Raw genomic sequence first — 26,720 nt, 5'->3', positions numbered from 1 at the left:
ATCTGAAAGCCAAAAGGCATAGACCTTCTGATCCATCTATTTCCTCTGATCCCTCACACCTTAAGAAAAAGGATTCTTTGGAGCCAATACTTTTGGATCCGGTAGAAAGTTTGTCTCCAGCTCCACAATATCATCCAAGGACTCAATGTTCCACTTTAATTGACCCAGTCCCATTCAGAGTCCCTTCCCTATATTTGGAGAGACAGAAGCTACTCTCAGCAATGTCCACTCGCTCTTCTAGGAGCCTCATTGAAGAAGACTTAGAGAGACTAGAGAAGAAGATACTGTGGGCATAGGGTATATCAGGAGTTCCCTCTGCTCCTACCCCTTTGGGTCAGGAGTTCCATGCATCTGCTACCCTGCCTCTACCTCCTCCTCTGGCTTCCCTTGAAGCATCAGACACATTGAATTTGAATCATCCGGTGCCATCTGCATCAGATCTGAGAACTTCCCTTTCCTTGTGTCTGATTTTTGCTCTGAGTTTTTTGGCTTAGTCAGAACCAGAGACATCTCAGAGTCATAGCGGACTTGTCGGCTGTGAGGTGTTAATCTTGACTCTGAGATTTTCAGAGTCATCTCTATGCCTCAGGGCTTCGGCTTGGACCAGCTCAATCCCAGCTTCAGCCTCAGGAGGACTGTCTTATGGGCAGGGAGGGACTGTGGTCCAGAGGCATGCTGTTTCAGCTCCAGAGTCCTATTCCTATCGGGTGCATTCAGACAGTACCTACCCCCTTGGATCTTCAACCCTTACTTCTGACATCTCTGCCTACAGCTTCTCACTCTGGTCTTCCACAGGGACAGTGAGTTCCAAAACTCCAAGCTTCCCAGCAGGGTATCCTTCCCAGAACATTCCACTGAGGATGTCCCTAAGAAGAGGGCGTGCAAGAGGAAGCACTTGGACTCAGTGAGGAATCCATCACAGAAGGCTTGGATTTCAGTGTCAGTGAGGCTGAAGGGTCCCCAGGGTCACCTCCTGATGTTTCCTTTGGAGACATCTTAGAAATCCTGAAGCAGAGAGTTGCCTAGAAGCCCAGTAATCCTTTGTTCAAGAAGTCTGTGCACCTGGAAGCTTTTAATACTTGCACACCAACTTCCTGGGCAATTCCACCTGCCAAGGAGCACCTGGAATTAATCTCTTGGCAGACATGGAAGGCCCCCAACACCATTGAACCAATACCCTGGAGGTCAAATAAAATGATTACAGTCCCCGATATACAGTTTTGGACTAAAGTTGTAGCAGTAGATGCCATGATCGTGGGGGCAGCCACCAAGAAAGAACTAGCTGAGGAAAGTTCTTCTATCCATCCTTTTAACAAGGAATCATGGATGATGGATAGGTTTGGGAAGCTTCATGGACATTCGCACTAAGGTCCTTGAACTATCTAATACATTTTACAAGATTGCAAAGGGATCTGATAAAGGAACTTTCAGCTATTCTGTCAGGATCCATATCAGAAGAAGTACAAGCATCAGTCTCTTCTTGTTTGGCCACCCAACAATCAGTGTCAAACTCTTCAATGAGGCTAATCTCTCATGTAGCCAAAGGGACAGCCTTAGCAGTGGGTTCAGGCATTTCTATCAGCAAGCATGATTGGATGCACTCATGTGATTTTGTGGAGCCTTGCAAGTCATTGTTCATCAATGCTCCTTTTGATGGCACTTCTGGTCCTACAGTAACAGATACCTTATACAGGTGTGAGAAACATAGAAAGACCCTATCTGCCATGGGCATATGTTTTTCAACTCCTCAGAGATCCTTTTCTGGGAATCAGAGAAATAGTGGAAAGTGGTGGTTCAAAAAATCTCAAGGACCTTTTCAAGTCACATGTTGAGGTAGCTCCTTTAGAGGCAGAGGGGGAACTGAAATGGTAGACAATGCCCTCGTGGCAGAAGAGGGCCACAAAAAGCAAGGGTCCAGAGATGCTTTCTTTGGAAGACCCTTTCTGTGCTCCTGAAAGGAGGCCTGATTGTCCTTCTCTGGAGGCAATTGGGAGTCGACTGTCCCTGCACCAGAGAGCCTGGCTAACAATAACATCAGGTATGTGGGTGCAGAAGATCATTTACAGAGGCTACATTATACCTGGCTCCCTTCCACCTCCCCAGTACAAAGAAATCCCCAATTTTCCACTCAGCTAGAGGAAACGAGCAGCTATTCGGGTACAAAAGCTGCTAGGAAAAAAAGAGTCATCCAAGAGGTCCCCCCAGACCAGAGAGAATCCAGAACTTATTAAAGGTACTTTTAGTAACAAAAAAGAAAGGGGATGGAGATCAATTTTGGATCTCAGCAAACTAAACAAATCAGTTTGCAGCAAATTCTGGATGAGCACAGTTCAGTCCATTCTTCTGTTTTTGGAAAAGGATGACTGGATGTGAGGTTGGCGTAATGGTTAAGGTGCTTACTTTAGAAACACAAGGTGCAGGGTTTGATTCTCACATGGGGTTATTGGCTAGGTCTAAAATTGTCCCCGAGGACAGTTGGCCAAGTACTAATCTATGAATCTATAGACTTTTAGGATGTGTACTACCACATAAAGATGGACAGGCAATCCAGAAGTTACCTGCTTCTGTCTGGGAGCCAGTCATTACCAGTTCAGAGCTCTGCCCTTTGTCTCACTATAGCCCCCAGTGTGTTCAACAAGTGCATGGCAGTAGTTTCAGCTCACTTGAGACTGTAGTGATTCCGGGTGTTTCCATATTTGGATGACTGGCTGATATCCCCTCCCACCAGGCATCAACTACTACAAGTAAGAGACAATATCCTCCAGATGTGTTCCATTCTGGGGATAACTAAAAATTACGAGAAATTCCTTCTAGAGCCCATGCAATGTTTGGAATCCATAGATGCAGTTCTCAACACAAGAGAAACTATAGTGTCTCTCCCCCCTTCAAGAGTAGAAACTTTCATATCACAAGTCAGGAAAATAGTATGCAGTACAAAGGTCTCCTCATGACTGGTTCTTCGGGCTCTAGGGTATGTGGCGGTGGCAATAACTGTAGTTTCGCTGGGCAGGTTTCACATGAGAATTTTACACTGGCTACTTTCAGCGCAATGGGCTATTCTTCACCAACCAATGTCAACCAACCCAGATAAGAATCACCAAACTGTGCAAGAGAGAGACCTCATATGGTGGATTCAATCCAAGCAGATTCAACAGGGCCAGTCATTTGTTCCCCTTCAGCCCATGGCCACAGTGGGTACAGACACTTCCAGTTAGGGTGGGGGGGGGGCATTTTCTGGGGAGTACAGTCCAAGGCACTTGGTCGCCAGAAGAGGCCAACTTACATATCATTGTCCTAGAGATAAGAACAGTGCTACTAGTGTTGCAGGTTTTCAAGAATGCTCTCCCCTTGGTGACGATTGCAATTCAAACAGACAAACATGCCAGTAGTCTGGCACATAAACACACAAGAAGGAACTAGATCCTAACCCTTCTGTCGAGAAGTGCTCAATGTCGGTGTGTGGCAATGGCATGGGCAATCTCATCCATCTGCTTTCTCATAGCAATGCAGATTCTGGGAAAGAACAGTGTGATAGCAGACAAATTGAGCAGATGCATTGTTATGCCACATGAGAAGTCCCTCAGTCAGATAATGGTGCAAAGGATATTCCACAAATGGAACCAACCTTGCTGTAATCTTTTTGCCCGTCCCCTAAACAACAAATGCAGCAGCTATTTTGCCCTGATCTCCCCCACGAGGGGAATCACAGAGGGATGCTCTTCACAGTTGACTTCCCGGTCTACTTTGTCTTTCCTCCAGCTCCATTAATCCCAACATTTCTTCAGAAAGTAAACAGACTGAAGAGTAAGGTAATCCTTATTGCACCATATTGGCCACAACAGATTTGGTTTCCTTTCCTTTGGCCTCACTCACTTCAACAACCATGGATTCTGGATTTAACTCCAGACCTCCTTTCTCACCCAACAGGTATGATTCATCTGAACATTCCAAACCTCAGGCTAACTGCATGGCTTCTCCAATTCTGTTGATAGCCAGACAACCTAAGCTCTCTTCTCCAGTCCATCACATATTTTTATCCTCTCATAAGCCACATACACATATACTGTACTCCAGTAAATGGATGAAATTTGTCTTCTGGGCACTACAGAATGATCTGTATACCTTCTCAACTTCAATCTGTAGTATCCTTGACTTTTTAGCCCAACTGTTTAATTAAGGAGCAGCTTCTTCAACAATTGAGGTACAGTTAGCTGCCATTTCTAATTTTCATATTGGATTTCAAGGTTCTCCAGTTGCTTCACAGAAGCTCTGTAAAGCCTTTCTGAAAGGAATTGTTTTACTAAACCCCCCTTTATAAAACCCTATTCTATCTTGGGACATGAATTTGGTGCTGCAAGCAATCATACAACCTCCTTTTGAACCAGCAACTAAATGTGATCTCTATATTTTTAGTAGCCATAACCTCTGCAAGAAGAATTTCAGAGATTCAAGCCTTATCATTACAACCACCATATTTTATCTTTCATAAAGACAGGGTAACATTATGTACTAACCCATCCTTTCTACCTAAAATAGTATCAGACACCAATATCAACTAATCCATCAACTTAACAGTATTTTTTTCCTAAATTTTCCAATAAAGGCCAATTCCTGCTACATTTATTAGATGTTCACAGATAGGTACATTTTAACTTCATAGGACAAAAAATATCAGGAAATCTGACCAATTGTTTGTTTCCTTCTCAGAAGTAAGATTGGGCAAACCGGTGACTAAAGTAACATTGGCTAGATGGATCACAGATTGTATTTCATTCATTTTCAAGAAACAGGGTATTACTGTACCAAAACCATTGCAAGCCCATTCAGTTAGAGCCATGGCAACTTCATCAGTATTTTAAGATAGAGCGTTCATGGATGATATATGTGCAGCCGCCACTTGGGCTACCCCCCATAACTTTGTTACTCATTACAAATTGGACTTGGTCTCCAGAGGAAGAGCATCATTTCATTCAATGGTGCTAAGGAACATCCTTCCTTAAGTCCACCTAGGATCTAAGGTTGCTGGGGACTCTGTCCCACAGATTAAGGATAGAATGAAAATTGACAAAATGAAATAAAGAAGTTATGTACTCACCATAAAGTTCCATCTGTGTTGTCCATTTTCATTCTTCATAAACAACCTACCCTCCAACCCCTACCTTTGGACTCCTGAAAGAGCAAGTAGGCATATGTTGTCACGTCGCTGTGCCAAGCTCCAGAGATCGTCTAACTATTTATGTATGTAATTTTTTCTATACCTTATGTTGTTTCATATATATGTATATACACTTATAAATATTTATCTATCAGCAAATAAGATCTGAGGTAACTTGGGAAGGGTGCATTATGGGGTAAGGGAGGCGCTCAAGAGCTTTTTGGTTGCCATGAGCTATTGTAAAAGCCAAGTCAGATCCGAGCATTAGCTCCAAACCCCACAAGCTGAGGAAGAATGAAAGTGGACAACTAAGATGGAATGTTAACGGTGAGTACTTTTTATGAACCATAGAAAATTTGGGGGAGAAAAGCTTTCAGTAGGAAATGTTATTTATGGATGGGGACAAAGTCATTGTTTGCAGCAGTGAAGATGTATCAGGGGTACCTTGATGGGAACTATAATAAGAGAGGGTAAATGAATGTATGTGAGTATTTAATATGGAAGATGTGAACTCAGGAGCAGGCACTGAGAATGTACATATTCCCAAAGAGAGAAAAGAAATAAGGGAGTACTAAGTGAAAGACCATCTTTGGTAGAGTTTTTTGTTGAGTCTGAAACAACTCTGTTCTTAAAAATGGAATGATTAGTAGGACACGTGAAATATTGCATGATAACTAGGTTGTGTTAAAGTGATATTTCCCAGGACCATGTGTATTTAGTTAAAAGCTTTGATACTGATCAACTGTTTCAGATCATGCACCAATGTAAAATAAGCTAAAGATCTGTAGTAATGATGTGAAAATAAAACATTGATACCTATTACTTGTTAAAAATGAGGAATTTACAGAATGGGTAGTGGATACAATTTGAGAGTCATTAGCGAAGACCAAAATTACTTCAGAAGGAATAATTTGTAAATTGGATAAAATGAAAATGGAGTTTAAAAATATGGCAGAAGTAACAGATAATTGTTTCTGGGTGTTATTAAATGTTATGTTTTGCTGAAGAAGATGAATATTACAGAAGAATAAGAGGAACAACTGAAGTGTACTACATGAAAAATAAAGTAATCTTTGAATGATATGTATGAATTTAGAAAGGTTGTTAAAATAGTTTTACAATTGTAAAGTGCAAAAACTTTTAACACAATGACTTATGCCACAGAAAGTACAAGGAGTCATTACCTAACTTAGAGAACCTACGACACCCAAAATAACCCCACATTTTATAGAGAGGTATTATAGCTGTTTTAGAAATTGTCTGTAAATTTGTATAAAGCAGAGGAATTATGGAAGACGTTGTTATACCAAGGTTAGAGGAAGACTAGGATCAACAGTTAATAACTAAGTTAAGAGGAGATGAAATAAAAACAGTGATGGATAATCGGTTAACAGGGAGGTTTCCATAAACACAGTATTCCTGTGGAAATTTGAATTTAGGAGGTAGGTTTGACAGTGGTATAGAAAACTTTCTGAACAATATTTTTTAAAGGGGAGGGAACTATGTCATCTTGGAAGAAAGCAGTGGTGACGTTATTACTAAAAGAGTTTAAAGTCCCTTCAGATCCAGCTTCATATAGACATATTTTTGTTTTAAACTGTGATTGTAAATTATATGTATTAGTTAAAAGAATGGCAAAGATGTCACCAAACTTGATTAATATGGCTGAGTGTGGTTTGCAGAGGGGAAGGAGGAAAAGTTGAGAACATTATAGATCATTAGTGATCCAGAGGGAATCCAAGCATAAGAAAACACTGCTACTGTTGGAGAGTCTTGATGCAGATAAAATGTTCAATAGAATCAGCTGAGATTTTATGAGAAGGCATTTGCATTGTCTGGCAGAATAATACACTTGACAAAGATATTCTGTGAAGAATCTCAGGCAAAATTTAAAGGGGACAGGCTCCTTTCTGACAAACCCTGTTTGGAGAAAGGAGCCAAGAAAGGATGCCTTCTTTTCTACTTGTTGTTGGCATTATGTTTAGAGCCATTAGCAAATAAATGAGATTTACAAATTCAAGGATATAACTCCTGTTGTAATCAAAAAAGTTATCTTATTTTACATATGTTATTATGAACATAATAAATCCAGAAAAGGACATTATGGCATTGTGGAACATTTTGAGATCACTTCATGTCTTTTCTAGTTATAAAATAAATGAAGATGAAACAGAAGATGTTCATCATATTTATCACTACTGCAGTAGCCATACTATATGGGTTGTATCCTGCCATAGTTGGAGGGTCTGGTTATTACTCTAGATTCTTTTCAGTGTCCAGAAATACAAGGACCTCAGGCTGATTCTGGCTTTCAGTGGCCTTTGTCAGTCCATCCCTAAGCAAAAGTTCATAGTGGTCATGGTTAAGTCATTCTAACCTTGCTTGACAGGACTAGATTGGATGTTCTCTTTGGACCTCCATGATGCCTTCCGCATCATAAACTTTGTCAAGAAGTCAAGACATTTCCTTTTTCTCTACTTCTGGGTCCTTCCATTTAGACCTACCTTAGACTCCTGGATGTTAATAAAATGCTTGGCAGCGTTTGCAGTGAAGCAGAGGCTGCAAGGTATCAAGGTGTTTCCTTTCTTGAATAACTGGTTCCTTGCAGCACTTAGACTGGATTACTGTCCACATAGGATTCTCTTCTACAATACTTCCAATCATTTGGGATAACTGACCATTGCAGAATCTCAAATGCCAACATCACAGACCCCAGCTTTTTTTTTTTTTTTTCACTAGATGTACTATGCAAGGCAGATTTCCCCCCAGTGTTCTGCCCATTCATTACATGGTGTCTGAATTCTTCCAGCACAGCTCTGTATTTGTGGACACATCTCAAGGCTGTGAGATTATTGAAAGCCATGATTTATTTTGTTCCGTTTTCCAGTCGTCATCATTTGAGAATTCTTCAGTGGCCTTTAAAGATATAGTGACATCAGTACTTGGACTTTTTTCGACTCATCACATCCAGATGGCTAAAAAATGTCAGGAGCATCTCAGATACTGAGAGCATACTTCCCCACCTTACTCTAAGGCAGTCCTTTCCACTACTTTTATTGAAGTGAATGCAGACATGGACACAGCATCCCTTGATCAGGGATTATTGTCACGGATGGACATTCTGAGGTGCACTGTCACAGCCAGGGACCACTCTACACATCACTGATCTTGAAATGAGGGTGGTCCTCCTTATTGTGGCAGGCATCAGCATTTCCTTGGGGTACAATTGCTATTCATTCAGACGGTATGGTTGTGATGTGATACATAGCCAGGTAAGAGAAGAACTCCTTCATATTTCCCTATGTTGAGAAACAGTGAGGCTATGAGAGTGGTATATGTTTTCCAGTTGCTTTTTTATATCTGCTTCCATTCCTGGAGATGCCAACTCCCTGGTAGACAGGCTTAGCTAGTGCCTGCTGATGACAAATGAGAGTCCCATAGCTTATCATCTAGAAGGGGAAAGAATCAGAAATTAAGGACTTCATTGACTACATAAACCAAACAACAGCTTTTTATCATTCACACATCCCTACAGTGATACTAACTTGCTTTATTTGAATGTCCTGCTGGTCTTAGACTTTGTCAATCAATGTTACATTTCTTGGGTACATCGAAAAGCAACATATTCAAATACCCTGTTGCATTTTTCGAGTTCCCATCCATTCTTTCAAAAACAAAAGTGGTAGTCAAGGGCCAGTTGGTCCGAGCCACCCGCATGACCTCTTTGGACAAGAAATTTGAAGAGGAATGTGGTCTAATGGGAAATATGTTTTTGAATAGAGAATATCCTGAATCCCTAATTGATATGCTGCAGGAGGTGACATCCAAAAGGAGTTTGGGGCATTTTTTCCCGCTTCATTGATTTGGTGCCCAAGAACAGGTATCCTGCAAAAAGGTCTGGAATACTGGTCCTTCTCATTCTGTTTCTGTCATCATTATATATAGCTTGGACAGCTCTTTTATTAGGTCCATTTTGAATAAAAATTGGATCCTGTTGAGGGGATAGAGTATTTTGAGAAAAAGTGGAACCGAGACCCACAATAGTATTTAGGAAAGGACCCACCCTGAAAAATCTATTTGAGGGTGGGCAGCCTATAATGAGGACTAAACCAGGTATGTTCAAATGTGGCAGGTGGCAGTTCTGCAGATTTATACTAATGGGATGGATTTTCGATCAAGAGTCAATGAGTTAAAATACTCCTCGGACTGGATTGTGATGATAAGGCAATTGTATATATTGCATTATGTCAGCAGTGCGAGGTATATTACATAGGAAAGATGGAATGAAGACTCTGAGAAAGGATTTATGAATATCTGTATGAAATAAGGAAATGCAAAAATTAAAAAGCATTATACATGTTTATGCATGTTTCAGAATATCCCGGTCATACCTTCAAATTCGCAAGGTAAAAACTCACCCAAGGGGTAGCCCATGGAAATTAGAACTCGAGGTGAGGGAAACATTTTGGCAGATTTATTGGATTGCTTATGGCTGGCCTGGTTTAAATGCGCATGCTTACATTTTACCTTTATTAAACTATAAGGCATGGAAAAGATGTTTATTTATAAACACCTATGTTTATTTATCTATTTAATCAAATAGCGTTGATTTTTTATCATATTTTTGCATAATTTTTTCAGTATTCATTTTTATTGTTTATAGGTTCATACTAGGCTATCTGCCCTAGGGCATTTATAAGCCTAGCCAGAATGTGTTTGGCTTTCACCACCCATTTTAAATTTATTTTGCTATGCCCTTTTTCGAGGTTAGTATACTGTGCCTCTGTCTAACAGTGACACAGAAGTGATACCCGGGGTAAACCTACGATCTTCCATCCACTCATCAAGATTCCTCTTGAAGAGAGTCAATGAGGGACTCTGCCTAACCTGGACTGGGATTTTATTCCAGAGTGAAGGGAGCCTCTGGGTTATGAATCTGTCCCTCCAGCATGTCCTATTTATTTCAGTGCTGAGGTTCAAGTCTCTCGAGCGCGTAGCTCAATGGGATTTGGATTTTCTGAGGTGCAGCATGTCCATTAATTCCGGGTTGGACATGGCTTTATACGTCAGGCACAGATCGCCTCTGAACAGGCGGTATGCCACTGAGTAGAGCTGGAGTTTCTTTAACCGGGCAGCATATGGCATCTGTTTGAGCCCTTTGATCCTCTTGGTGAGGTACTTTTGGGGTCTTTCCAGTTGTTGCAGGTGTCTAGTAAGGTACATCCCAAAAGGGGCATTGTACTCAATTATGGGCCTGATGAGGGATGAGTAAAGAGGCACGATGACGTCCCCTGATCTAGATGAGAATTCCTTCATGATTAGGTGGGCTATATAAAATGTTTTTCTAACCACTTTGGCCACGTGGTTGTCAAATGAGAGATTGCTATCAACTTGGGTCCCCAGGTCCCTAATTACTTCTTCTGTACTTAATGGATTACCACCTATGTGGTAATTTGTGGACACTTTGTTTTGCCAAAGGGATGACTATACACTTTTTGGCATTTAGCTTGAGGCCATGGCTCTGGCACCAGTTGTCTGTTTCTATGAGGCCCTTTTGAAGGATGCTTGTGTCGGCTGGAGAGTCGATTATGGCAGTTTGCAGTCATCTGCGAACTTGGTCAGCCACAGTCCTTCCGTGTTGGCCTGTACCTCCGAGAAATATATACCGAACAAGAGAGGTCCCAGGACTGAGCCTTGTGGGACACCACTTGTAACTGGTTTGGAGTCTGACATGGCTCCAGCAATTCTAACCATGTGGGTTCTGTCCTTGAGCCAATTTGCAATCCATCTAGTGACATAGGGGTTTATATTTAAGCTGGTGAGCTTATCTATAATGCCCGAGTGGGGTAGTGTATCGAAGGCTTTTGCGAGGTCCAGGTAGGCTGTGTGGACCACCTTCCTCTTGTCAATGGCCTTGGTGACTGTTTCAAAGAAATCAACCAGGTTTAAGAGGCAGGATCTGCCCTTAACAAAGCCGAACTGGGTAGGATCCAGTGTTTGTAGGTCCCCAATATCTTTATTTATGAGGTCCATGATGATCCTTTCCATAGCTTTGCAGACCAAGCTAGTCAGGCGATAGTTTCCAGGATCCGTTGAGGCACCACCTTTATGGAGAGGGACCGCTGTTGCTGTACACCACTCTTTGGGCACATATCCTGTAGTAAGGCTGAGATTGAACAGTAGTTTTATGTTTGGCTTTAGCTCTTCTTGGAGTTCATGTAGGACGCAGCCCGGGACACCGTCTGGTCCCATTGATGCTGTGTTTTTTGCTTTGGAGAGGGCGGCTCTTACCTGAGCATCTGAGATGTCAGGGGCAGCACTCTGCTGGGATAGATATTTGCCCTTTTGGTGGGGGTTGCTGAACCTGTCAGCTAGGATGTTGGCAATGTCTGTGGGTTCGGTGTATTTTTTGTCATTTTGGACTAATTCTGAGCATATCTGGGAATTACCACCCAGGTTCCTAACATAACTAAAGAAAGCCTTGTGATTATCCTTAGTGTCCTGTGCAATTTTTCTCTCAAAGCTGGCCTTAGACAATTTTATGTGTGCTTGTAGTTTTTTGCTAATACTGATCAGTGATGCCTTCCTTTTTGGGATTTTGCTCTATCATTTAGTAGCTTCCTCCTTCTATTGTATAGTTTGTTTATGGCTGGGATCCACCAGACAGGAAGTCTGCCTTTGGAGGATTGGGTCTTGGTTTTATTTGGGATCGCATGATCCATGCATTCCTAAAGGTGTTCATAGAATGCGTTTATAAAGGATTCTGCGGTCTGGGCCGTATTTTCCACAGGCCCGGGGGCTTTGAAGGATTCCACCTCAGTTTTGAGGTGTGTGAAATTTGCTTCAGAGAAGTTTTTCACTGTGGTTTTCTGGGCAGGGGGTGGGATCGGGATGTGAATATCCAGTGAGATTAGTTTATGGTCTGATTTTACCAGTGAGGGATACACTTCTGGTCTGGAGCATAGAGTCCCCATGTTGGTGATGATCAGGTCCAGTATGTTTTCCCCTCTTGTGGGAGTGGTAACAAGTTGTTCCATAGCATTTGAGTTTATAAATTCTAGGAACCTTTGGGCTAGGGTGTTGGAGCTAGAGTAATGCTCCCAGTCTATGTTTGGGTAGTTGAAGTCGCCCAATATAATGGTGTTTGGAGAGACCTTCATATTTTCCAGTGTTCTCAGGAAGGCCGAGTGGGGTTCCTGGGTTTGGGAGGGTGGTCTGTAGCAGGCTATAAACTGGAAGGCAGTTTTACCCACTGTTAGTTGCACATGGATAGTCTCTGATGCTTCGTGCTTTGCCACCAACGTGGAGGTGTGGGTATCTTTGATGAATATCGATACTCCCCCTCCTTTTGTGGTTCGGTGCAAGTTTTGGGGCCGAAAAGCGTGGTATGGGGTATAACCTGGTAGTGCTGGGGTGCTCTCGGGAGCCCTGAACCAGGTTTCTGTTACTGCACAGATATCGATGTTCTCCATGCTAAGGAGAGTTTCGAGTGCGTGCATCTTGAGGTTTAGACTTCTGGCGTTGAGTAAGCATTACTCTTAGTTTCTTATCCCTTGTGATACCTATGGAGGTGGGTTTGTCTTTTGAGCCTTGCCTAAAAAAGGCACTATGGGGGTAGCAAGAGCCTTTGCCAATATCCGAAAGCCCAGGGGTGACAGGTGCAAGCCATCCCTAGCGAAGCATCGTGGCTTGTCGAGCATATCATCCCAAGCTGACAGGCATTGGATCCCCTTTGAATGACACCAGTACTTGAGCCAATTGATGAAATTGATCATCTTATCTTCATATTGTGGCATCATTCTTGGTGAGGGTAAGATGCTACTCAAGGTCAGGGTCATACCGGCCTGGGCTACATGCTCAGTGAGCTCCTCTATGTCTCTTTTCATGTAGTCCAGGGAGGTACGTCTCAGGTCATTCACACCAGCATGGACAATGACTGAGTCATATTTGTACTTGCCTTGGAGTGACCTGAGTGCTTGTGTTATGTGGCGGATCCTAGCGCCCGACAGGCTGCTCACTGTGACCCTCTCCTTGTTCAGCCTGGTGAGCAGGACGTCAGTGTGCTTGATGATAGAGTCACCTATTACAAATGTATCAGGTGTGTTGTTTAGTCTTAAGGGCTGTGACTGTTCGGCACATTGGCTTTGCGAGATATGTGTTGCACGTGTTTTGTTTTGGGGTAGCGGCTGCTTGGGTGTCTGCTTTGGAGGTCTCTGCTGCTTCGGCAGATCTTTATTTAGAGCCTCCGAGTATGTTTTTGTGTGATTATGTGTTTGGTTTGCTGTTGTGGTAGGTCTATGTGAGACTGGAATTGTAGTGAGTGTGGATGTTCTTCATCTCACATTGCTGCAGTCCTAACACTTGGGTAGTCCGCTGTCCACGGTCGGCCTGAATATCAAAGTATAAGGCTGACGTCGGTCAGGGTGCATTTAACTGACGTCAGGACACAAATGCGCATGACCGGCGTCATATCCTCAGTCTTTTTTGCCGCATGGTCCGATGCAGAAGCAGCATTGCAAGTGCCGGTTGGCTTTCTGAGATTTTTCTATTTAGAAGTTTCAGACCGAGTTCAAAGTTGGCTAAGTACCCCGTTGGGGAATATTTTTGTTTTTTCTTGCCTCAGTCATTTACGGATGTCAGAAAAAGTTAATAATTGCGTTTCTTGTGGGAAACAGATACCGCATAGAGATTATCATACTTTGTGTATTCCTTGCTTAGGGCCTGAGCACGACGTTGTTGGCTGTCGCTCTTGTGCTAGATTTAATAAACGCACTATAAAGAGAAGGTTGGATTGTGCAAGGTTAGTCTTTGGGAAGCGGTGCAATTATAAAATGCCGTCGGATGCTCCGACGCCCGCTTCCTCGAAGAAGCGCAAGGACAAGACAGTTAAGCCTAGGCTAGAAGAACCGTCTGTGCCGGACACCGGTTCTTTAGAGGTGTCGGTGGAGCCGGTGGCTCAACCGGAAATTTCTTTGTGTTGACAGAGTGAAACTTTATTATTGCAAGATGTGGCCTCTCAGGAGGCAAGTCAGGCTGAGGGGGCTTCTCAGGTTACTATACTCCTTTCCCTTCCTAAGGTGGTTAGGCCCTCTCCTTCTGTTACTAAGGCTTCTCCCAGGGGCAGGCCAGGTTTAGCTTCGGTTGGTGTTACCCCTAGCTCTTCAGGTACTATGCCCAAGAAGCATATGCTTAAAATGGCAGAAGATTTGATTACTTTGATTAGGGGTTCTATGCCCCCTCCTGCTAAGAGACCTAGGGTGGAGCCTGAGCTGGGGGGTTTTGAGCAAGCTTCAGATGTTTCAGAGTCTTCGGCTGAAGACTTGCAGGAGTACTCTCCTTATTCTGATTCTGATGTGGATGATTCTACTCCTTCTGCTACTCCTCCTGAGGATTTTTCTTTTTCAGAAACTCTTCATTCCATGAGGGAGCATTTTAAGTGGGAAGGTCAGGACTTCTCTGATTCCAGGAAAAGGCTTAGGGAATTTCTGCTTTTACCCCAGCATAGGCCTTTGGCTATACCTCCTGTTTTGGATGTAGTGGAAGATGTTTTTACAGAGGCTTCTCTTAATCCTGATTCTTTGCCTCCTGCTCCTGTTAAGCCGGATAGGTATTACAGGGTGCCTGATGTTCACAAGTATCTTTTTAAAAGTCCTAGGGCAGACCCAGAAACTGTTAGCCAGGGTCCTAAGGGTGTTAAGGCTTCTGTTGTTAAGAATCCGGTTCCTACAGATAAGGAGGCTAGGGCCATGGATAGATGGGGAAAGAAAATTTATACTTCTTCCACTCTTGCTATAAGGGCTCTGAATTGCCAGTTTCACATGTTGAAATACCAAAGCTATCTCCTTTCACAATTGAAGTCTAAGGTTGATGCTCTGGCAGTTGGTATTGATTGTAAAGAGTTGCAAGATTTAGTCCATGTTTCTGAACAGGTGGGTAAGCATTCTTTGCAATGTGGTTTTGATGCTGTACAGGCCTCGTCTAGGGTGGCTGCCACTGGGACTGTTCTTCGCAGGCACGCCTGGCTGAGGGATCAGAATTTGTCTGAACATGTTAAAACAAGGATTTTAGATGCTCCTTTACAATCTGACGTGTTGTTTGGGCCTCCTGTTGAGACAGTCTTAAAGAAAATGGAAGACAAGGCTAAGTCTATGCAGACTGTTAAAGATTTTTTGCAAGTCCAGCCTCCAAAGTTTAGTAGAAATTGGCCTACTAAGGGGTGGACATATCCTTCTTATGATTCCCAGTCTAGGGGTAGATCTAGACGTGGTAAGGGCAGAGCTCAGGGCTCTTTTTGGCCTAGAACAGGGAGTTCTCCTGCACAGGCTTCGGGTGAGGGCAGGGGTCAGTCCTTTCGTAAACAGACCCAATGACCTACCTTTTCAGCTGCCAGAGCCTGCTCGTCTGGCAGCACCTTTGGGAGGAAGGTTGGCACTCTTCAGAGAACATTGGACGTTAATTACCCAGGACAGATGGGTATTGGATATCATAAACCACGGCTACAGGTTTTATTTCCATACCTTGCCTCCTTTCAAAGGCATGCCAGACGTTCCTCCTCAACAAAGAATAGAAGCTCACAGACAGGTTTCTCTGTTGCTCCAACTAGGGGCCATACAGCCGGTCCCTCTGCCAGAAGTGGGCCTAGGATTTTATTCTCGCCTGTTCCTAGTACCAAAGAAGGGGAACACGTGGAGACCAATTTTGGATTTATCTATCCTCAACACTTATCTGGACATTCCCAAGTTCAAAATGTTGACGTTGCAGCAGCTTTTACCTCTGCTGGGCAAAGATCATTGGATGGTAACTTTGGATCTCAAGGAGGCTTACCTTCATGTTCCTATCAGACTCAGTTGCAGAAAGTATCTGCGTTTTCGAGCTGGGACTTCTCACTATCAGTTCTCTGCATTGCCCTTTGGCTTATCTACTGCGCCCAGAGTGTTCACGAAAGTTCTGGCTCCAGTGATAGCTTTCTTCAGACTAAAAGGAATACAGATCTATCCTTATTTGGACGACTGCCTGATTCTGGCTCAAGGAAGGGAAGAGCTTCTTCGTCATTTGGAGTATGTGATAGCAGTGCTAAGATGCCTAGGGTATTCTGTGAGCGAAATAAAGTCCAGTCTAGTACCCTCTCAAGACATGTGCTTTCTGGGTGTGAGACTGAATACAGCAGCCCAGATGGCCTTTTTAACCCCAGACAAACAAAAGAGTCTATCCCTTTACTTCCGTCAACTATCTCATCAGTCCGGGCTGACTGCAAGGACAGTCCTTCAAGCCTTAGGGTTCATGGCATCTTGTATTCTGGTGCTTCCCAATGCCAAACTGCATATGAGGAAGCTACAATGGTATCTCAAAAATGTATGGACACAGCACTGCCAGGATCTGGACACTGTCATTCCAATAATACCTTGCATTCAGAAGGAATTTTTGTGGTGGGCTCAGGAATGTCACCTAAACAAGGGACTCTCTGTGACCCGGCCAGAGGCAAGTCAGGTTTTAACGACAGATGCCTCAGACAAAGCTTGGGGAGCTCATCTGAATGGAAAATGGATACAAACCAAGTGGCCTGTCAGACTACAACATCTACATATCAACATGAAGGAGATGTTAGCAGTCCAGTTTGCATTAATAGCTTTCAAGGAATTCCTTCTTCCAGGACAGGTGTTGATTCTAACAGACAACACAACTGTCATGTGGTACATCAACAAGCAAGGGGGAACGCATTCTTATCCTCTATGCAGGCAAACAATGATTTTGTGGGAGACTGCTCTCAGTTTACAGCTCAATCTTCAGGCAAGGTTTCTGCCAGGAGCTCAGAACTCCTTAGCAGATGTGTTGAGCAGACGAATTATGGATCCCCACAAGTGGAAATTGGATCCTCATGTATTTCAGAAATTGACAGTGTCATGGGGAACTCCAGACATAGATCTGTTCGCTTCTCCACTAAACCATCAGCTGCCAAAGTTTTGCACAAAAGGTTTCATCCCACAGCTTGGAAAGTGGATGCTCTTTCTTTCAATTGGAGCAATCTTCATGTGTATGCCTTTCCACCTCTGCCTCTCCTCCCAAAGGTACTTCTGAAGGTCAGACAGGACAAGCCAAGGATGATTTTAATAGCTCCAGATTGGCCTCGACAGCACTGGTACCCATTACTGAGAAGTCTAGTACGGAAGCCTCCATGGCCTTTGCCTTCGATTCCACACCTGTTGTCACAGGAAGACAGCCATTTGCTCAATGTCAAACTTCACTCTCTTCACCTAACAGCCTGGCATATTCTGTTTTGAACAATAAAGGGTCTCAACTTCCACAACAAGTTTTGAATGTGATTTTGGAAGCTAGAAGGCCTAGTACAAGGAAAGTGTACGCAGATAAATGGAAGAGATTTTTATTTTGGAGTGCAGCAAAGGATTTTGATGTTTCTGAGCCTAATTTAAGTGTGGCTCTTCAATATCTTACTGAGTTACTGGACAAAGGTTTGTCCTTCTCTTCTATTAAAGTTCATGCTGCAGCAATTTCAGCTCACTATGATTGCGACCCGCCATTGTTTTCTCATCCTTTGTTCAAGCAATTTCTTAGAGGGGCAAAGAATATCAGACCCCCAAAAGCTCCTACTCCTGCTTGGGATCTCAATTTTGTGTTGGAGAAACTCACTCTACAACCTTTTGAGCCTGCAGCTACTGCTGAGTTGAAATATTTATCATGGAAGACTGCTTTTTATTGGCCATTACCTCTGCAAGAAGGGTTTCTGAATTGCAGGCCCTTATGGCAGTTGAGCCTTTCTTGATTTTCCATAAGGATAGGGTATCATTACGTACTAATCCTTCCTTTATGCCTAAGGTGGTTTCTAGTGTGGCTTTAAACCAGACTATTCATTTGCCTACTTTTTATGCAAATCCCCAAAATAAAGGGAAAAAGATTTTGCACACTTTGGATGTACACAGGCAGTTGCGTTATTATTTGGACAGAACTAAAGGGTTCAGGCAGTCTCAGCAGTTGTTTGTTTCTTTTGCTTTGAGTTCTCAGGGCAAGCCTGTGTCAAAACAAACTATTTCTAAGTGGATTGGGTTTTGCATTGCTTTCTGTTATTCCCATCATGGCAAGGAGGTTCCAGCTGGGATTAGGCCTCATTCCACTAGGGCTACTGCCACTTCCACAGCTTTTTTGAGGGGAGTGGCAACCAAGGATATTTTAGAGGCAGCTACTTGGAGTTCTGTGCATACCTTCTCTAGGCATTATCACCTGCCACTTTACTCTAAGTCCAGGGCTGGTTTTGCCACTGCGGTTTTGCAGGGCATTTTGGCAGCTCCTGCTTCCTTATAGTTAGCCATCCTCCCTTATCTCTGCTTTGGGATTCTACCCAAGTGTTAGGACTGCAGCAATGTGAGATGAAGAACATAGTACAGTTTTGTACCTACCATAAATGTAGATGTTCGAAGATCCACATTGCTGCAGTCCAATTTACCCTCCCTCCTTCCCCTCTGTACTTGGAGGTGGTTGTGTGGGTTGGGTTGTACATATTGTATGTATTATATCTATTGTACATAGGGCAAGGGTGGTTGGTTGTTTGTTTGCTGTCGTTTGGTTTTGACCTTTCTTTTTAAGGTCTTCTGACATCTGGGGCAAGAAAAGACTGAGGATATGACGCCGGTCATGCGCATTTGTACCCTGACGTCCTGACGTCAGTTAAATGCGCCCTGACCGACGTCAGCCTTATACTTTGATATTCGGGCCGACCGTGGACAGCAGACTACCCAAGTGTTAGGACTGCAGCAATGTGGATCTTCGAACATCTACATTTATGGTAGGTACAAAACTGTACTTTTCCTTCTCCTCCTGACTGGTTATGCCAGTACTGAGTTGAGAGAGCTTAGCCTCCAGTTTGGCTTGATGGTTGCATCTCTCACATGTGTTGGAATTTGTTGGGAGGAGGAGTATTTTTATTAATTTATTTGTATGATTTTGGTACATATATTTTATTTAAGGGATAATGAAATGTAGCCCGTTCAGCATAAATGTATGTTTTTCTGGTTCGAGGTTGGAAGCAGCTGAATGGCTAGTTTGGAACAAGTCATTCTAAAATCTTTTAATATGATTCATTAACGTAATTAATTTTATCTGATGAAGTTTTGGATAGCAACAAAACAAAAGCGCTAATCTATTTTTGTAATTTTGTTTCTGTTTTAACTTTTTATTTTTATTCTTGTCGAATTATTAAAGTGAGTTGGATTTGCGGTTACTGCTGCCTGGATTCTGTTTTTCTTCATCACTTATAGTTTGTGTTTGTGTTTTTGAGTTCCATAGCTTACCTGCAGGACAGAAATGTTTTCAGTGATGGGGAAATCATGCTTCTGTTTGCATACATGACCATGTCCAAATGCAGCAACTTTTACTCCCTTATTCCCTCCCAGGAAAGAGGCCCAGAGATGCTGTGGTCCAGGCATGGCCCCCTCAGGTCTCCTTTATGCTTTTCTCCATTTCATCTTCCCCCTGATTCAGAATTTCCTGAAAAAAGCCAAACAGATCAAGTCCAAGATATTTTTTTATTCCCTTTTTGGCCTCAACAAGTGTGTTTATGTCTGTTTTGGCCTCATTGTCTGAAGAAGCTTCTGATACTGAGGCCTTCAGAACCACTCTGACTCACCCCTTCTGCTAAGCCTTACCTGGACCTTCAGTCCCTCAGATTGATCATATTATCTCCAGTTCCACTGATAGCCAGGGATGGGACACTGTTTACTTTCCTGTGGTCATCCAAATCCTCACTACTTCCCAGAGACCCAATACAACAAAACATTTATAAAAGTAAATGGACACAATTAGTAATATGGGCAACCTCCAAGGGAATAGACACTTTGTCTGCTGCTGTACCAGCAATTTTAAACTATATTTTACCAGTGTATGCTGCACGGCTTAGTTACACTTCTGTTAAAGATCATCCATTAGTGATTTCAAGCTGTCATTAAGGATTATATAACTCCTTTGTGACCTTACTGAAAGTATGCAAGACATTCCTCAAGGGTGCATTTTTAATTAGACCTCCACTCAAAATCTAGTGCCTGCCCACTGTGACTTGTACTTTGTGTTGGAGAAATGAACTTCCTCTCCTTTTTGTGACCCAGCCTGTAAGGGAAAACTAAAATGCCTTTTTTGGAAGACTGTCTTCCTGGTAGCTAGTACTTCTGCCAGGAAAATATCATAACTTCAAGCCTTGTATGCCTGTCCCTCTATATCTGGTCTTCCGCAAAGATAGAGTAATCTTATAAAGCATATCCTACATGTATGTCAAAAGTTGACACTGACTTGAACTTGAATCAGTTTATTGCTCTTTTTTACGTAAACTATCTTCATAAAGGGTGCATGCTTACATTGTATGGATGTGTGGATGTAACTGAGGTTTTTATTGGACAGAATAAAGTCAGAAAATATTCCACACTTTATATTTATTGCTGTCAGAGCACATTCAATTGCTGTGTTAAGTAGAGCAAAGGCGTACCAAATCTGTCTACAGCACATTTCTAGGGAAGTAGCTGTATAACAAGCATTCTTCGAAATGTATCTCTGCATGGTATTTGTGTGGCTGTGACATGATCCTCTCTGAAAAATGCTTTCAAGATAATTTAAGCAGAAAATAATTGCAGGGTCTAGGTATTTCTCTGATGCAAAGGCCATATGACGAATTATTTTATGATGCCAGTCCGGAGGACAAGCTGGAGAGATTTTCGTAATGGTTTGAAGTGGATGAACCATATCATATCATATATGAAAGTTATATACTTACTATAACAGTAAGTCATCATTGCCATGATTCAGCTTGTTCAGCCTACTCACCTTCCACTGGCCTAGCAGACAAGGTCTATGGAATAAGACCTTGTACTGTTGTTGTATTGTTTCTTTGTTGGGCTCCACTCCTGAGCAACATCCTGCAGAGCTGGAGACTGTCATTTAGTGCTTTGCATCACAAGTAAAAGGAGGAGTTAATGCCTTAGAAATTCTCTTTGTTTAGTAGGTTAATAGCTGTATTCTCAGTCCTAACAGAAGAGAGTGAACCATGACCATGCAAATCTATCATTATGGTATGTAACTTTTGCATGTTATGTATATAATATAAATAGGTTTACTTTTGCTTTATTTTTAGGAGTGAAAGTGAGAAAATAATCACAACCACCATACTCATCATCTCTTGTCAAAGAAAATGTTTTTGTGTGTAACCAGTCAGAGTGGCATGTGCCTTTAGGTGTGGCCTTTGTCATATTTCAATCAACCAATGAAGTGCTTTAAAAGTCTATGAATGTTAGTGGATTGTATCCCCCATGTATACCTTACAGTGGGATAGAATTCTTTCAAGATTTCTGTTAACTTTTTTTCTGCACAGCTGAAAATCAAGATAAAAAATGTTTCTGAGTTTCAGTTAGGTGCATGCTTTGGTTAATCAAAGTTAGTTGTTTAACTGTAGTCATTCTGGAATCTTCAGACTTTTCCAGTTTGTAGACTAGTAGCAGTCACATTATAATGTAGTCTTTTAGCAAATTAAAAAAGGAAATGATTTTGAATTGTTCTGAAAATGGTACTGTGTAAAATGGTGGATGAAGTAAGCTGTTTGAGTCGGATAAAAATACCAGTTTCACAGTAGCACATACAAGCTATAGTCAAAGGAAATGTGATCAAAACATGAAGTTTCACTTTTCAAATGCATTTATTGAAATTTCTTGTCTTCCTACTTTTTCCTTAAATAGGCAACAACTGAAATAGAAGGCAAGAAGAAACATTCGGGCTCTCTCCTTGTTTCAATGGACCAGCTGAATGCATCTTTTGGAAGAAAAGACAGGGTCAACAGCGTTATGAGCGTGCTAACTAATACACTGGTTGAAGGTATGAGTGATCTCATGAATTTTTACAAAGTCATTCCATTTTTTTCACCTCTTAAATTAGTTATATAATTGACCTAACGTTATGGGAACTAAGGTTATTCCACATTACAGAGAAATGAGTGAAAAGAATGTGCATAATCTGCATATATTTGTATTTATCCATGTTGAAAACTAAATTAAATATATTTTATATGTTTTATAAGCAGTACATTTCTTGTGTCTTTACAGTGCTGCCTTTCTGGTAAAGTAAACTTTGTGTATTGTTTGAGGTGGCAGTTATAATGAATAAAATGTATCCAGCTTAAGGAGAGTAATATGACTCAGGACTTGGATGAAAGCATGATATTACTTTTCAGTGTGTTCTTTTAGAGTCAAATGGTATGAATGTTCAAGCAGAGGTTTCTGTGGTTCATTGTATAAGAGTGAATGCAGGCTGTTTGCACTGTAAGTATGGGATGTGGTGAGTGTATAAGTCATTAGATATTTGTCTGGCTTTGTGTATGTGTGTGTTTGTGTGTATTTGCATGTGAATGCTTTTTTGCTGTTTGTGTGGGATATAAGCGTGTGTGAATGGCTGATGAGAGTATTAACGGATGCGAGTATGGTGTGCAATGGTGTCTGTGTGGCTCAATGTACTGAGTGACACTTATCTTAAGGTAAATGCTATGACGGAGTTGCTTACGTATATATTTTGAGATGGGTGGGGGGCTTGCCTGCCATGTAAAAAGCTTGTTTGCTATATCTGTGATTGTACATTTGCATTTGTAGTCATTTTGTGTGTGTGTGCATGTGTGTGTGTGTGTGTGTGTGTCTGCATGCATGCATTCAGGGGGTGAGAGGGGGGTAAAGTTAGCACTAAACCTATCTGCCAGGATGTTGGCAATATCAGTTGGTTCTGTAATTTTCGTGCCATTGTGCTGTAACTCAGAGCAGATCTGGGTGTTGCCATTGATATTCTTAACATAGCTATAGAATGCTTTGTGGTTGTCCTTAGAATTAGTGGAGATTTTGTTTTCGTAGTTAGCTTTGAAGGATCTTATAAGGGATCTCAGCTTCTTACTGAGGCTGACAAAGGAGCTCCTCCTCTCATTGGAGTTTACTCTACTTTGCAACAGTTTCTTCCTTCTGTTGTAGAGTTTGTTTATGGCAGGGGACCATCAGATTGGCTTCCTTTTTTTGGAGGATAGCATCTTGATTCTGTTTGGGTTAGCACGATCCATGAACTCTTGTAAGTGCTTATAGAGTGCATTTGTGTAGGATTCAGCAGTCGTAACTGTATTGTCCATCTTGATGGTTGTCATGAAGTTCGCCACTTCTGTCTTAAGAAGCATGAAGTTGGCTTTGGATACATTTTTTTACTGTGGTTTCTTTAATGGTGGGTGGGGGTGGGGTGCAGATATCTAGGGTGATTAGCTTATGGTCGGATCTGCCCAACGAAGAGCTGACTTCAGGTGTGGAACACCGGTCAGTCATGTTGGTAATGACTAGGCCTAGGATATTGTTGCCCCTGGTGGGGGTGTGGATAAGTTGCTCCAGGGAATTGGAATTTATTAATTCCAGAAAGCATTGCACGAAGAAGTTGGTACATGAGTAGTTTTCCCAGTTAATGGTTGAGTAGTTGAAATTGCCCATTATTAGGGTGTTTGTTTGAACCCTAATATTTTCCAGTATATCAAGAAAAGAGGAGTGGGAATCCTGGGGCATGGTGGGGGATCTGTAGCAAGCTACAGTTTGGATTGCAGTTTTGACCAGAGTTAGTTGCACTTGGATAACCTTGGATGCATTATGCTGCGCAACTAGCCTGGAGGTGTGGATATCCTTAATGAATATGGACACACTTCCACCTTTGGTGTTCTGGTCCAGGTTAGATGGCCAAAATGTATGGTATGAATTATAGCCTGATAAGACAGGGATGCTCTCTGGAGCCTTGAACCAGGTCTCAGTCACTGCACAGATATTGATGTTCTCCATTTTAAGGAGTGCCTCGAGTGAGTGCATTTTGAGATTTAGACTTCTAGCATTGAGTAGCATTACCCTCAGTTTTTGCTTGCCTGTTACGGTGGTGAATTTCGCATTTGAACCTTGCCTAAAAAAGGTACTATAGGGGCGGCAAGACCCTTAGCCAGTATCCGGAAATCCCAGGGGCGACAGATGCAGGCCATCTCTGACAAAGCATCGTGGTCTGTCGACCATGTCGTCCCAGGCGGACAGATACTGGATCCCCTTAGAATGACACCAGAAGCTTAGCCAATTGTTGAAGTCAGTCATTTTTTTTTCCTTGTACTGCGGTACCATTCTGGGCGATGGCAGGATGCTGCTCAGGGCTAGGGTCATACCTGCCTGGGCTACAAGATCGGAGAGCTGTTCCATGTGTCTTTTCATGTAGTCCAGGGAGGTACATCTCCAGTCATTCACACCAACATGGACAATGACAGTGTCATATTTGTACCTGTTGTGAAGTGACCTGAGTGCGTGGGTAATGTGTCGAATCCTGGCACCCGACAGGCAGCTGACAGTAACCTTCTCCTTGTTTAGCCTGGTGAGTGGGACATCAGTGTGCCTGACTATAGAGTCACCTATGACTAGTATGTTGGGTACGTTGTTTTGCCTTATGAGCTGTGGTTTATTGGCACACTGAGTCTGTGGGCTGTGTGTCATTTGGGTTGTGTTGGGGTTGGAGGTTGCTTGCATTTCTGCTTTGGAGGTCTCTGTTGCTTGAGCAGATTATTATTGAGAGCCTCCGCGAATGTTTTTGTGTTTCTATGTGTGGATTTTGGTGGTGTAGGTTTAGTGGGACTATGTGATGAGTGTGGTGTGGTGCAAGTGTTTACCTTCTCCTCTTGACTATCAAGTTCAGTCTTGGTTGGAGAGAGCTTTACCTCCAGTTTGGCTAGATAAGTGCATCTCTCAGAGGTTGTAGTGTTGGGTGGTAGGAGGAGTGGGTTCTTTCTGTACATGAGGCAATTGCTACATTGCCCCAAGATGCCCAGATTCATCAGATAGACAGGAGAGAACAATGGGAGCTGACTCTTGGACATGCCTGAATAAAAAACTACTTTCCTCTGGACAAGTGAGGAAAGTGAGTATAAGAGCTGTTTTTCTCTAAACAAGTGATGAAAGTAAGTACAAAAACTGTTTTCCTATAAGTAAAGAGGAAGGTTGAGTGCCATAGTAATTTGTAGCTTATTTAGTGCTACCAACAAGTTCTGAACAAGTGCTGAGCACGAATAAGCAATTTCAAGTGCTAAAACTAAGAATCTGTACCTGGATCTTGTGGTAGATAGGCTACCTAGTGCTTACCACTCCCACTGATAAGCTAGAAGGCTTTCCTCCAACACAGAAAGGCTTGGGGGGGTTCAGAAGCTTACAAGCAGTCCTGGATACAGCAAATCTGTATCTGGACTAGACTAGTTACAGGAAAGGTGGGAAACAAACACAAACTCAGGCTTTTAAACCAGAAGGTTAAAAGAGATGGAAAAACTGCCTTAAACGGCCAATAAACTACAATTTCTGAGCCAGAAACCACTCTTGTGGTAGATAGGCTACCCTAGTGCTTACCACTCCCACTGATAAGCTAGAAGGCTTCCCTCCAGCACAGAAAGGGTTGTGGTGCACAGAAGTTTACAAACAGTCCTGGATACAGCAAATCTGTATCTGGACTAGACTACTTACAGGAAAGATGGGAAACAAGTGCAAATGCAGGCTTTTAAACCAGTAAGTTGAAAGAGATGGAAAAACTCCCAAACAGCTAATAAACTGCAATTTATGGGCCAGAAACCACTCTTGTGGTAGGCTACCTAGTGCTTACCACTCCCAATGATATGCTTGAAGGCTTCCCTCCAACACAGAAAGTCTTTGGGGGCTCAGAAGCTTACAAACAGTCCTGGTTACAGCATATCTGTATCTGGACTTACAGGAAATGCAGGAAATAAGCTTAGAAATTCTTTTTTTTTTTTGTAAAGTGGAAAGGGAGAAAGGAGAAACAGAAAAGAATTCAAAATTAAGGACCTAAGTGGCTTGTCCTTCACAAATTTTCTCTCTGTATTAGGTAGAATGAGCTAGTGACACTAGACTGGAATAGAGCTGACTTTGATGATGGGAAGGGTTCCCCCAGATCACCCTTTGAGGATGTTTTATTTGGAGAGATTCTCGGATTTCTGAAACAGAAAGAGGTTGTTCTTCTTGACCCCTTTTTCCAAGAAGAGTTAGTGTTCCTTGAGGCTTTTGGGACCAGCTCAGCTATGAGCTATGATTTGGTAGTCCCCCCCCCCCCCGAGCAGATGAGATGGTAGACCTCATCTCCCACTGGGCTTGGAAGGATTCAGATGTCACTAGCCCATCCCTAAATGCCCAGACAAGTATCTTGTTGCACCTAAACATAGGGCTCATGGGAACAAGGGTCCCTCTGTGGATGCTATGGTGGTTGCAGCAGCCATTAAGAAAGAGCTAGAGGAACAGAATTCTACTATCCATCCTCCTAATAGAGAATTTAGGGCAGTGGACAGGTGTGGGATGAGAGTCTGTGCATCAACAACCTTTGCCCTCAGGTCTCTGAGTTGTGTGACACGTTACGATATTTCAGAGGGACTTGGTCAAACAATTCTCCAATACCCTCTCTGGGTCCATTTCCGCAGAGGATAAGAAAACAGTTTCTTTGCAGCTCACCACTCTCCAGTCTTTATCCAGTGCTTCCATGAGATTGAACT

At 42.5% G+C, this 26,720-nt stretch overlaps 1 protein-coding gene across 4 annotated transcripts in view; it reads left to right on the top strand.

Moving 5' to 3' along the window:
• SCN8A (sodium voltage-gated channel alpha subunit 8) overlaps nucleotides 1-26,720 on the top strand; it is a 1,580,263-nt gene that overhangs the window by 611,955 nt on the left and 941,588 nt on the right. For all 4 annotated transcript variants that reach the window (XM_044083431.1, XM_044083429.1, XM_044083430.1 and 1 more), the window contains exon 7: nucleotides 21,880-22,015. In XM_044083431.1, coding sequence (XP_043939366.1) covers nucleotides 21,880-22,015 — 136 coding nt within the window. The remainder of the gene's footprint in view (nucleotides 1-21,879; nucleotides 22,016-26,720) is intronic.

This window comes from Protopterus annectens, chromosome 9.part0 (assembly GCF_019279795.1).
Source record: "Protopterus annectens isolate FY-2018-M chromosome 9.part0, PAN1.0, whole genome shotgun sequence".
NCBI lineage: Eukaryota > Metazoa > Chordata > Ceratodontiformes > Protopteridae > Protopterus > Protopterus annectens.
This window is presented reverse-complemented; position numbering and strand designations above follow the sequence as displayed.